The sequence below is a fragment of the Cetorhinus maximus genome, chromosome 11 (genome assembly GCF_964194155.1).
Source record: "Cetorhinus maximus chromosome 11, sCetMax3.hap1.1, whole genome shotgun sequence".
NCBI classification, from domain to species: domain Eukaryota; kingdom Metazoa; phylum Chordata; class Chondrichthyes; order Lamniformes; family Cetorhinidae; genus Cetorhinus; species Cetorhinus maximus.
In genome coordinates this window covers 39,640,608-39,653,820 of record NC_135889.1, presented here as the reverse complement: position 1 = coordinate 39,653,820, position 13,213 = coordinate 39,640,608, and the positions used below count along the sequence as shown (strand labels likewise).

At 42.0% G+C, this 13,213-nt stretch overlaps 1 protein-coding gene across 1 annotated transcript in view; it reads right to left on the bottom strand.

Annotated features, from left to right (window-relative positions):
• dnah7 (dynein, axonemal, heavy chain 7) overlaps positions 1–8,921 on the bottom strand; it is a 614,695-nt gene extending 605,774 nt beyond the window's left edge. Inside the window, exons 1-2 of the mRNA XM_078551851.1 lie at positions 8,662–8,921; positions 1,099–1,158 (exon numbers count right to left, since the gene is read on the bottom strand). Of these exons, the coding sequence (XP_078407977.1) occupies positions 1,099–1,158; positions 8,662–8,724 (123 nt within the window). The 5' untranslated portion in view covers positions 8,725–8,921. The remainder of the gene's footprint in view (positions 1–1,098; positions 1,159–8,661) is intronic.
• Between the last annotated feature and the right edge of the window lie 4,292 nt (positions 8,922–13,213).

Below are 13,213 nucleotides of genomic sequence, written 5' to 3'. Positions count from 1 at the left end.
CTTCCTTTATACATACCTAAAGAAGCTTTTACAATCTGTTTTTATGTTTTTTGCTAGATTGCATTCATATTCTATTCTCCCTTTCTTTACCAGTTTCTTGGTCTTCTTTTGCTGTATTCTAAAAACCTCCCAATCCTCAGGTTAACTACTACTTCTGGCAACTTTATAAGCCTTTTCTTTTAATCTTATACAATCCTTAACTTCCTTTGTCAGCCATGGTTGACTGACTTTAGGGGGGTTTTTGCACCTTGAAGGAATGTATAGATGCTGTAAGCTATGTAATAGTTCTATGAAGACTATCCATTGCCTATGTACAGGCATATCTTTTAATGTATTTTCCAAATCCACTTCAGCCAAATTGTCCCTCATGCCTTGATAATTTCCTTTATTCAACTTTAACACCCTTGCTTCGAGTGAACTACCTCACTTTCAAACATAATGTAAAATTCTATCATATTGTGGTCACTCATCCCTAAAGGTCAAAGGCACTTCATTCAAAGAGCTACAAAAGCAAAATGCTGCAGGTGTTGGAAATCTGAAATACAAACAGAAAATGCTGGAAATACTCAGTAGGTCAGGCAGTATCTATGGAGCGAGAAACAGTTAACGTTTCAGCTCTGTGACCTTTCATCCAAAGAGTTCCTGAACTTTAAATCCTAGATATCAATTATTTTTATGGTGGCTTTTGAACTGTAATCATTGCAAATAGAATTTGCTGCCGCAAGCCATGACCTTTAACTCACTTTATGTATTTGGGTGACATTATAACACTAATTTATCCAATCATTTGATAACATGATAAACAACTGCAAGAAGATTAGAATGGTCATCACAAACCCAAGTTTAAATTGCTTCCTTGAAATCACTCCATGTATAATATCTGTGGGTGATAATTTTATTCCATTTTGTTACACTTTTTGCTGCCAATAGCCAACTATACAGTCATACTGTTTGAGTGTTCCTGGGAATTGATGTACAACAATCAAACTGAAAGATTAGAAATGTAATCGTGTGCTTCAAATTTATTCAAATAATTTGCCATAATGAGTTCCTCCAGAATGTAGTATTGTCTTAAATTTTTATCTAAAGGTACATTACCGCAGGTAACTGGGGTAAAAATGAGACCACATTCCTAGGCAGCTTTCCTTTATTCTGTGCCTGTAAAATGCAAGAAAAATATTCAAATTATCAATGAAATAGATGAATTTTATGTACAACACAAATACAAAATCAGCTAAATCATTTTCGCAAACATTAAATGTAAAAGAAATTTAGAAGCATCAAAATTAAATGAAGGAGATAAGACCCTGCAGTAGAAATGTTACCAGAGAACAACATTAACATCTGGGAACCTGAGAATTGATTCTAATCAGCAGTGACTTTAACTGGCAGTTCATGTTCAGTTTCAATGGGCTAACCCTGTTTATGAAAGCTCAACACCAATGAAAGGAAGAACAAAGAAATGAATGAAAGAGGGAACAAACTTGCATTTATATAGGATCTTCCACATGCTTGGAACATTCATAGCCAATTAATTATTTGCAAGCACAGTCACTGTTATGGGGAAATGGAGAAGCTATTTGCACACAGTAAGTCGTCAAAAAGAGCAATGAGGCAAATGACCAGTTTATTTGCTTTTGATGGCTTTCATTGAGGGACATATATTGGCCAGGTCACCCAGGAACACTCTTCTTTGAATAGTGCCATTGGGTTTGTCACATCCAATAATCAGGCAAATAAGGCTTCAATTTAACTCTCCCCCGGGCCTCCTGAACCTAGCTCCCCAACCCCCAACCCTGTAGTTCCAGCAGTTGCTCTCACTGGCACTGCGCAGAATACAGAGCTGTCAGCCATCCGATTGGCCAACAGCTCACTAAGGTGGGACTTCCTACTGAGATAGGGGTTGAGGTCTCGCCTTAAAGCCATTAACGCAGCTCCCAGCTTTAAATTTCTGTGGCGCAGCCGACAGGGTCATGGACAGGCTCCCCCACCCAGGGACTACAAAATCCAACCCAACAACCTAGAAAATTGAGAGGCACTATGTCCATTTTTTAAGTGCTAAATGGGTACTTAAACCTCCTATAACAGACAGGAGGTGCACACTCATTATGAACTGCAAGTGCATCACCTGCCACATTGGTATAGATGAAGAAACAGGCATCTTGGGCCTGCAACTCTTTGGATATGCAGCTAAGTGGCCCAGTGCAGTTTGAAGACCCCTCTGCAATATTGGTTCTCCCAAGGCAGCTGGCTGCATTCAGGGGCTACCCAAGGAACATGGCTGGCAACACAGCAGCCTGATCGTCAAGAAATATAATCCAACCAATCACCGTCTAATCACTCTACTCTCAAACATCAGCAAAGTAATGCAAGGTTTTGCAAACAATGCTATCAAGCATTGCTTTCTCACTAATAAACTGCTCACCGATGTTCGGTTTGGATTCTGCCAGGGCCAGTCGATTCCAGACCTCATTAAAGCTTTGGTCAAAACATGGGCAAATGAGCGGAGTTCTAGAGGTGAGGTGAGAGTGACTGCCCTAACATCAAGGCAGCAATTGACCAAGTGTGGCATCAAGGAGGCCTGGCAAAATTGAAGTCAATGGGAATCAGGGGGAAACACTTCACTGGTTGAAGTCGTAACTAGGGGGATCGTTGTGATTGTTGGAGGACAACCATCTCAGCTCCATAGCATCATTGCAGGAGTTCTTCAGGGTTGCATCCGAGGCTCAATCATCTTCAGCTGCTTCATTGATCACCTTTTCTCCAAGATAAGGTCAGGAGTGCGGACGTTTGATGATTGCATGGTATTCAGTAACATTCGCAGCTCCTCAAGTACTGAAGCAGTCCATGTCCATATGGAACAAGATCTGGACAACATTCATGCTTGTGCTGATAAATGGCAAATAACATTCACGGCACACAAGTGGCAGACAATGATGATCTCTAACAAGTGAGAATCTAACCATTTCGCTGCGACATTAAATGGTATTACCATTGCTGAATCCCTCACTACCAACATTCTGGGATAACCATTGACCAGAAACTTAACTGGACCAGCCACATAAATACTGTGGTTATAAGACCAAGTCAGAGATTGGAAACTCTGCAGTGAGTAACTCAATCCCTCCTGAGTCCCCAAAGCCTATCCACCCTCTTCAAGACACAAGTCAAGAGTGTTATGGAATACGCCCCACTTGCCTGGGTGTGTGCAGCTCAAACAACATACAAGGTGCTTGCAAAGCAGCCCGGTGGATCAGTACCCCTTTGTTAAACATTCAATCCTTCCACCACTGGCACACTGTGGCTGCAGAATACCACCACCAGCAAGTTCCCCTTTAACTCACATACTGACTAGGTAATATATTGCTATTCCTTCACTGTCACTGGGTGAAAAACCTGCAAGTCCCTCCCTAACAGCACTGTTGGCATACCTACATCACATGGACTGCAGCAGTTCAAGAAGGTAACTGACCACCACCTGGAATTGCAGGGACAACCACACCTCATGCAGAAATTTAAAAAAAAGATCTGCTATCTGCCCACCGACAGCAGTCTAAGGAAAAAGAGAGCAAGCAACAGCAAATTTTTTCCCACCACCGTCCCCTCTCCCCACCCTACCCCCACTAGGGCCATTTGTCACTTGCTCATGCTGTTCTTACCAGAGTGCTTACCCTGGTCCGGCTATTATCACATTCTGCTTTCTACTCTTAATGTCACCATTAGCACTTCCTTTAGCCTGTACCACCACCATTAACATCCCTTTGACCTTTTGTTGATGACATCTTTTGCAATCTCTCCTTTGCCTCCACCTATCGCTGGCCTTCTATCCAGCTTCACCTGTTCCACAGTGTATATTTCACCACATTTTTACTTCTCTTTAGCTCTGAAGAGTCATATGGACTAGAAACTTTTAACTCTGTCTTTCTCTCCACAGATGCTGTCAGACCTGCTGAGTTTTTCCAGCATTTTTTGCTTTTGTTTCAGATTTCCAGCATCCGCAGTATTTTGCCTTTATCTTAGAGGTGCTGAGTGGGTTGGTTGACCTGCCAGGCGGCCTCCTGTCACCATCAAGGAGCAGGGAAGAGTTTGGCTCCAAGTTGGTAGAGGGCGTTGTTCAGAGCTTTCCCTCTCCATGGTCTCTGCTTCATCTCCCTGTTATGCTGCAGAACCAGAGCACTGTCAATGTTGCCCACATATCTGTTATAACCTTCATGGGGGCAGGTCACCTGCTCCTCTGACATTCCTGTGAAGATGCAGCAGCACTCTCCAACAAATTCAGAAACTCACAACAACTCCAAAAACACCCTAGAGTCCTTTCAACCAATTTTCAATGGCAGAAGTCCTTGAAAATGACCTTCCCTGCAATTGGAGCACCTGGCCCACCTCACGCTTGTTTGCTGAGTGACTGTCAAATCCATTACTGGAATGGGTGGTCCAAATTTGGTATCCTGTTATTATATTAGCCAGCTGGACTGTGTGACATTAGGATAGCACACATTTACAACCTGCCGGCACACGCTGGGGATGCTCCTGTATGTACCCTATTCCTGATAGAATGCTACATGGCTTGTGCAGGAAGCAGTCAGTGGTGCTTTGCACCCTAGCAAAGCAACACTAGTCCCCCATAGTACCGCTGAATTTCATGCCTATACAATCTTTTGTGGGTAAATGTTACTGTCAACATTCACCTGACCCCCCACTATCACTAGTTCTGTCCAGCTATGCCAGTTCTCAACTAGCCCAAGCATTGGCAGCCATCAGTGACTCTAGGCCACAGCAACCTTCAATGATCCCATACTGGGGCAGCCTTAATAAAATCATCTTTGATAATCTAAACATTGAAATAAATTAAGTGCTTACTGATAAGTAGGCTGCAAGATTGAATTTATATGGGGCAGTGTTATTTATAGATTCATGTTATTCACAAATTGCAGAATAGAATGAAAGTTGAATGTGATTTTTAAAGATCAGTGTGGCAGAAATGGGTTGCGATTCTAGGAACACTGGCACCAGTACTGGGGAAAGAGGGAGATTTACCTTTGGGCTGGCCTTCACTTGAACCAAGCTGGGACCAAAGTACTGATGAATCGTGTAAGCAGGGCTGTAGAGAAGACTTAAAAATAAATAGTGGGGGTGGGAGGGGGTCATGTGAGGGGATACTTGGAAAGTTAAAGAGAAAGGACAAGGCCACAGTGCAGGATAAAGAAACGGGTAATGATAACCAGTGTTACAGGATGGGCCAGAGTATACAAATATAAGAGTGCAATAATAAATAAGGCCACAGTAAGCAAAAACAGTAAAAAGATAGAATTAAAGGCTCTTCATCTGAATGCTTGCAGTATTCATAACAAGATGGGTGAATTGATAGCACAAAGAGAAATAAATGAGTATGATATACTAGCCATTACAGAGATGTGGTTGCAAGGTAATCAAGGCTGGGACCTGTATATTCAGGGATATTTGATATTTCAGAAGGACAGGAGGAAAGGGAAAGGAAGTGAGTAGCTCTGTTAATAAAGGATGAGATCAGTGCAATAGTGAGAAATTATCTTGGTTCAGAAGGCCAAGATGCAGAATCAGTTTGGGTGGAGACAATGGAATAGTAAAGGAAAGAAGTCTCTGGTGGGAATAATTTATAGACCCCTAACAGAAACTACACAGTAAGACAGAGTATACAACAAGAAATAATGGGAGCTTGAGAGAAAGACACTGCAATAATCATGGGTGACTTTAATCTTCACATCGTTTGGACAAATCAAATCAGCAAAAGTAGCTTGGAGAATGCGTTCATTGAGTATATTCGGGACAGTTTCTTAGAACAATGCATTCTGGAACGTATCAGGGAACAGGATATTTTGGACCTGGTAATGTGTAATGAAAGGGTCTCGTGGTGCAGTGGGTAGCATTCCTGCCTCTGAATCAGAAGCTCCAGCTTCAAGTCCACTCCAGCACTTGATGGCCACAGAAGGTGCATTCATAATGTGGCCCAAAACAGTTGGCTATCAACCTGTAAATCCTTCCAATACATCTATGGCAGGCAGTAAGAACGGGCGAATCTCCTGGTCAGCCACGTAAATAATTTTTTTTTTGAATCAAAAGCAAAAAAAAAATAAAGCCCCCCAAACTATAGCCTCTGGCAACGGGCTAACAACGTGTTGCAGGAAAAACTAGCTATGGAACCGGACATAAGCTCATTATCTGACTCATGCATTAATTGACGCGGAAAAGCCTCTTAGTCTAATATGTAATGAGACAATATTGCTTAAAGACCTCATAGTAAAAAATTCTCATGGAATTTCACATGTAGTTTGAGAAATGTAGGTCCACATAACTAGTGTCTTAAACTTAAATAAAGGAAATTAAAAGGGTATGAAGACAGATTTGGCTACAGTGGACTGGGTAAATAGGTTAAAACAGAAGGCAGTAGAGAAGCAGTGGGATTTTAGGAGATAGTTCATAACTCTCAACAAAGATATATTCCATTGAGGAAGAAAGACTCTTATGAAAAGGATGCACGATCTGTGGCTAACTAAGGAAGTTAAGTTGAAAGAAAGGTAGTACAAATGCTGGACCAGAAGATTGGGAAAGCTTTAGAAAACAGCAGATTGAAAACTGTAACACCTTTGTTCAAGAAAGGAAGGAGACTAAAACAGGAAGCTACAGGCCACTTAGCCTAATGTCTGTCATTGGGAAAATGTTAGATACTATTATTAAGAAGGAGTAGCAGGACATTTAGAAAATCAGAATACAATCAGGCAGAGTCAACATGGTTTTGTGAAAGGAAATTCATGCTTGACAAATGTATTAGTGTTCTTTGAGGATATTAACAAGCTGAGTGGATTAAGGGGCACAGCAGATGTAGTGTATTTAGGTCTCCAAAAGACAGTCAATAAGCGTTTGGGGTGATATATTACATGGATAGAGGACTGGCTAACTAACAGGAAACAAAGTCATTTTCGGGATGGCAAACTGTAACTAGTGAAGTGCCACAGGGATCAGTGCTGGGGCCTCAACTATTTATGATCTATACTAAAGACTAAATGAAGGAACTGACTGTATTGTAGCCGAATTTGCTAACAATACAAAGATAGGTAGGAAAGCAAGTTGTGAGGAGGATACAAAGTGTCTGCAAAGGGATATAGATAGATGAAGTGAGTGGGAAAAAAATTGGCAGATGGAGTATAATGTGGGAAAATGTGAGGTTGCCCGCTTTGGCAGGAATAATATAAAAGCAGAATATTATTTAAATGGAGGGAGACTACAGAATGCTGCAGCACAGAGTGATCTTGATGTCCTTGTACATGAATCACAAAAGATCAGCATGCAGGTACAACAATTAGGAAGGCAAATGGAATGTAAGGTGGATGGAGTATAAAAGTAGGGAAGTCTTGCTACAATTATACAGAGCATTGGTGTGACCCCTCCTGGAGTACTGTGTACAGTTTCAGTCTCCTTATTTAAGGAAGGGTATACTTGCATTGGAAGCAGTTCAGAGAAGAGTCACTAGGCTGATTCCTGGGATGAAGGGGTTGTCTTACGAGGAAAGGTTGAGAAGGCTGGGCTTACAACCATTGGAGTTTAGAAGAATGAGAGGTACTCTTATTGAAATATATAAGATTCCAAGAAGGCTTGACAGGGAAGATGTTGAGAGGATCTTTCCTCTCATGGGGGGATCTAGAATTGGGGAGCACAGTTTAAAAATAAGGGGTCTCCCATTTAAGACAGAGATTAGTAGGAATTTCTTCTCTCAGAGGGTCATTCATGTTTGGAATTGTCTTCCCCAGTGAGCAGTGGAGGTGAATCATTTAATCTATTTAAGGCTGAGTTCAACAGGTTTTTGATTGACATGGGAGTCACGGGTTATGGGGGGCAAGCAGGAAAGTAGAGTTAAGGCCACAATCAGATCAGCCATGATCTTAAGTTGAATGTTGGAGTAGACTTGAGGGGGCCAAATAGCCTACTTTTGCTCCTATTTCTTATGTAATGTAAGCTAATACTTATCAAAAACTTTAAAGTGCTCTCCACTGACCTCTTTGTGAGCTGGCAACTAAATCGTCAGTCATTACTCTTAAATTGAATTAATACTTTGACGTAGATTTTAATTTGTTGATGTATTAACTTCAGAAGTTTATGATTTTTTGGAATTACATCATTATTTACAATACTACTTTGGGAGTACAATAAATATCACATTTCATAAAACGACATTAAATATTCTGTTTAAAAAAGCATGCACAAGAATGCAAGAAAAATGCTACACACAGATGAAAACTTGGCAAAGCTCTGTGAATACCTGGCTGTCATTTCATGCAAAGAACGTGTAACATTATTTTAGCAAAACTTATTAGAAAAGCAGTAATGTTTGTTGTTACACATTTGGTATCAAATGCAATTCTGTATCAACTTTGAACTCCAAGAAGAAAGCGAATGTGATATCCAAACTGTGCCATGAATGATAATAGAACATGTTTTTCCCATTGGTTTTATTTTAATGGGCAAGTTTATGTTTCATGTGAAATACATTACAAAATGTTTAAACCAGTGATGCTGTGAACTGAATTTCATTACTCCCTCGAACAATATCTGTGACTTAAAGTCACTTCCAGTTCCTCGTGTGAATCTTATTAAAATATCACAGGACTTTCTGTGCAGTAACTTTACCTGTTTTTCTCCCTCTGGATCTGCTCCCTCTTTGAGGCACTGGCAGAGCGCGGATTCCTCCATCGAGAAACTTTTCAATGTTATTGTTGACAGGCCGTTGCTTAGCAACAACACTCCCACTCAATCTTTGGCACTGGAAATTGCTGGGCCGCAACTAACTAAACTGTTTGATTTGCGCTTAAATCAGGCATGAGCTTAATCAGAGTTTCCCCGCCGTGGCAAACGCCTGGCCAAAATCTTCCAAGCCCGCTGCATGTCCAGTCCTGTTTGAAAATGGCAACGCCGTTTCCAAGGTAACGGTTGTCGAGAAAGTTCTGCAGAATCAAGAGGCGACCAGCTGGAGCCATCCGGCAACAGGGGTCGGTCGCCCGGCTTTCGCTACTCAACACTGCCCGAAGTGGCACTGAGTGGAGTTTGATCGTTCTCTGAAGATAAGAGAATTCCAATTGCCCTAACACATTTTATCGCCCTTTTAATGGCATATTTCGAAATATTGATTGAATCACAGAATTGTGATGGTGTAGAAGGAGGCCATTCGGCCCATCGTATCTGCAGCGGCTCTCTGAGCATTTTAACTTAGTGCCAATCTCCTGCCTTTTTCCAGTAACCCTGCACATTGTTTCTATTTAAATAATCATCCAATGCCCTCTTGAATTCCTCAATTGAACCTGCCTCCACCACACTTCCAGGCAGTGCATTCCAAACCCTAACTACTGGCTGTGTGAAAAAGTTTTTCTCACCTCACATTTGCTTCTTTTGCAAAACACTTTAAAACTGCTCTCTGGTTCACGATCCGTTTATGAGCAGGAACAGTTTCTCCCTATCTACTCTGTCCAGACTCCTCATGATTTTGAAAACTTTTATCAAGTCTCCTTCTTAGTCTTCTCCTCTCCAAGGAAAACAGTCCCAGCTTCTCCAATCTTTCCTCATCACTGAAGTGTCTCATCCCTGAAACCATTTTTGTAAACCTCTTCTGCACTCTCTCCAATGTGTTCACATCCTTTCACATTCATGCCATCACTAAGACCACTATTTCTACCTCAGTAACATTGCCTGACTTCACTCCTCTCTCAATTCATCTGCTGCTGAAACCCTCATCCATATATTTTCTATCTTTAGACCACTATTCAAATGTACTCTGTTGGTTGATTTCCACATATTGTTCATTCATCACCCCAGTGCTCCCTGACCTAAAATGGCTCCCAGTCAAACATGCCTCAATTTTAAAATTCTCATCCTTGCTTTCAAATCCCTCCATGGCTTTGCCACTCCTTATCTCTGTAATTTTCTCAAAACACTCCAAAATATCTGTGCCCATCTAATTCTAGCTACTGAATACCCTCAATTTTAATTGCTCCACCATTATGTACCTGCATCTTCATCTGCCTTGGCCCCCTATGCTCTGGGATTTCCCTCTAAACCTGTCCGCCTATAAACCTCTCTTCCCTTCTGTAAGATATTCCTTAAAACCTACCTCTTTGACCAAGCTTCTGGCCATCTGCCCTAATAACGTCTTATGTGGCTCAGTGTCCAACTTCATAGCCCTGTGAAGCACCTTGGGACATTTTATTATATTAAAGGCTCTGTATAAATACAGGTTGTTGCTGATGATGTTAGGTATTAAGTTCAGAACTGCACACTGTCTTCACACCCTAACTCTTCTCCTCCAGTCAGTTGTACACTAAGGTGGACCTTCTGGGGAACAGTTTCCCTGTAAAGTTTAGAATCCTTACATTTAAGATACACATTCTGGTCCATTTACAAAATATTGTGTTAACTTCACAATTGGTAGATTTTTTCCACAAAAAATGTAGTTGAGGTAAGTGCTATATTGTTTATCCTAGCTTACCACACCAGCAATAATATCATTTTCACAGAAACTATCTCTATAGCTATTCTGTCCTTCAATAGACACAGTTAGCCCTCAGGCACATTCTTCTTTAAAAATATATATATATATATATACTTGCCACGCTGTTCTCAGAGATACACTTTCCCATAAACTTCTCCCACCAGAGTTTGGCGGCTTCCACCCACAACCCTTACTTAAAAACATTCTCTCTGTAACCTAGGGTGGCCATATTTTCTAAACGGACTCCAAGGACATGGCCCAAAAACCATCCACACTATCCAAGGCCATAGAACATGTTGTGATCTGGCTCCTGGGACACCCATATGTCTCAGCTCCAGCTGTTGCTTATTAGTCTGGTTACCAACTTCCCATGTTACTCAGACATCTTGTCGTAGCATGGAAAGCCTGACTAACTGGAAAGCGTTGTCAAAAGTGAGGTCTTCCTTGGACAAGGTCAGAGGGCAAATCGTCTGCAACACCCACCACAATTCTGTCTTGGATGAGTTCTGATTTCAGATCTCCGCATTCATATTATCCTTTTGCCATGTGGTAGAGGTCATACATAAAAGAATCAATAGGCTCCCCAGGCTGCTGGACTCTCCCGTTAAATTTGGTGTGTTCCAAGATCTTGTTGGATCTCAGGTAGACAAAGAGGTCAAAAGATTTTAAAGCAACTTCAAACTTAGCAGTGACTCCATCTATGGCTTGCCTGGCAATGATAAATGATATTGTCTGGCATTGGTCCAACTGAATAAAGTAATGTGCTAACTTGTTCTGCCTCCAACTTTTTATTTAACCCTGCAGCTGCGCCATATCAGAGGAACCTTTTTCTCCAATAACTCCAATTGTGAGATTGGTCCAGGCCACACGTAAGGCACATTGGGGGTGGCAATAATGAAGTGAGATCCATGGTTGAGAAATTTTAAACTGTGGGTGCCCCTTTAAGAGATTGAAAGATTTCAAAATGGCACCGCCGATATTGCCGAGGAGATTTTTGTGCGCTTCGGACTTTTGCCACAATTTTAAAATGGCAGTTGCTGTAGGGTGGCCAAGTTGTGCTATTAATGATAAAGTTGATCTGCAGATGCTTCTTGGGTGGAAACATTAAGTTTATTTACAATATACTCAGCAGCAACTACACATGTGCTTTCAATTCCAACTCTATCTCTACACTGACTGCTGAGATAGCCCTTGCCACTCTCCTATTGGTTAGTATAGGTCATGTGATCTTACCTAACCCGTATTATTCTTAAAGGTACATTACACACTAAATAAAACCATAGTTACAGCATTCCTCCCCCTTTAACTCAGTTAAACATATATTCAGCAGGTTTGACAGCATCTGTGGAGAGGAAGACAGAGTTAACGTTTCGAGTCCATATGACTCTTCTTCAGAACTGCTGAGTTTTTCCAGCTATTTTTGTTTTTGTTTCAGATTTCCAGTATCCGCAGTATTTTGCTTTTGTACATATTATATTTACAAGTACGCATTTTTCAAGACAACATAAGCCAGGATTTCCGGGTCAGCGAGCAGGGAGGCGGGGCCCACTCAAAATGACGCGCGGTGACGTCGGGCAGAACTCTCAACGTCATTTCAATTTTCAGGTAGGCAGGGGCTCAGCAGAATCAGCAGTGTGCCCGCTGACCTGTCAATGGCCAATTGAGGCCATTGACAGAGTCATTAAAGTAATTAATGGGCCTGCCCATCCAACCTTAAGGTTGGCGGGCAGGCTAGGAGCCCTGGCGGGCATTAGAAAAAGCATGAAACCTCATCCACGGACGGGATGAGGTTTCATGTAGGTTTTAAAAAATGTAATTAAAGTGTATTTAAAAGTGATGGACATATCCCAGCTCATGTGACAGTGTCACATGAGGGGACATTTCAGGGAAATTTTTTTTTCTATTTTTAAGATATTTTACTGTGGAGCCGATCTCCCTGAGGCAGCATTTAGCCTCAGGGAGATGAGTGTGCTCTTTCATGCGCGTGTGCAAAAGAGCGCACTTTCGGATCAGGGAATCCACCCCCACCCGCACAGGGAGCGCATAGCGCTTCCGTGCAGACGTCACGCTGGGCAGGCCTTAACTGGCCCACCCACGTAAAATGGCGGTGCACCCCTGATCAGGGGAACTGATCGGAGGCGAGCCTCTGCGTGCCTGCTCTTCAACATCCCCCCCGGACGGGGGGAAAATTCTGCCCATAATATTTACACTGGGTAAGGAATTTACAAGTTCAGTCTTTCAGGTGGTTTCCTGGTACCTGTGGAACGTCGCAGCTCCACAACTTCAGATTCTTTGTCAGGAACTTCCTTTTCCAGGGTTGCCTGAACATCAGGTGCTTTAGTGGGCACTTGCAGTTCTGTATCCTCAACTCTTACAGGAACATCAGACATGTCAGTCCTGTGTTGGGTATCCTCCACAGGAAACGCAGACCTGGTCATGATCACTGGTGGAACCATGTCTTGGTGATTTGTCTCTCTCTTCCTCAAATGGGCTACATATTTATGAATGATCAGGTCTTCCACCTTCACATGGTAAGATAGAGGTCCAGCCACCGCACTTAATTCACCTAGTAACCACTTTGGTCCTTCCCTGAAATTTTTTACATATACCGACTCTCCCACGGTTATTCCTCTCATGTCTATGCCAGTCGTGTATAGTTTTCTGGCTTCCCTGAGTCCTTTCCACCTTCCCCTCTAAATT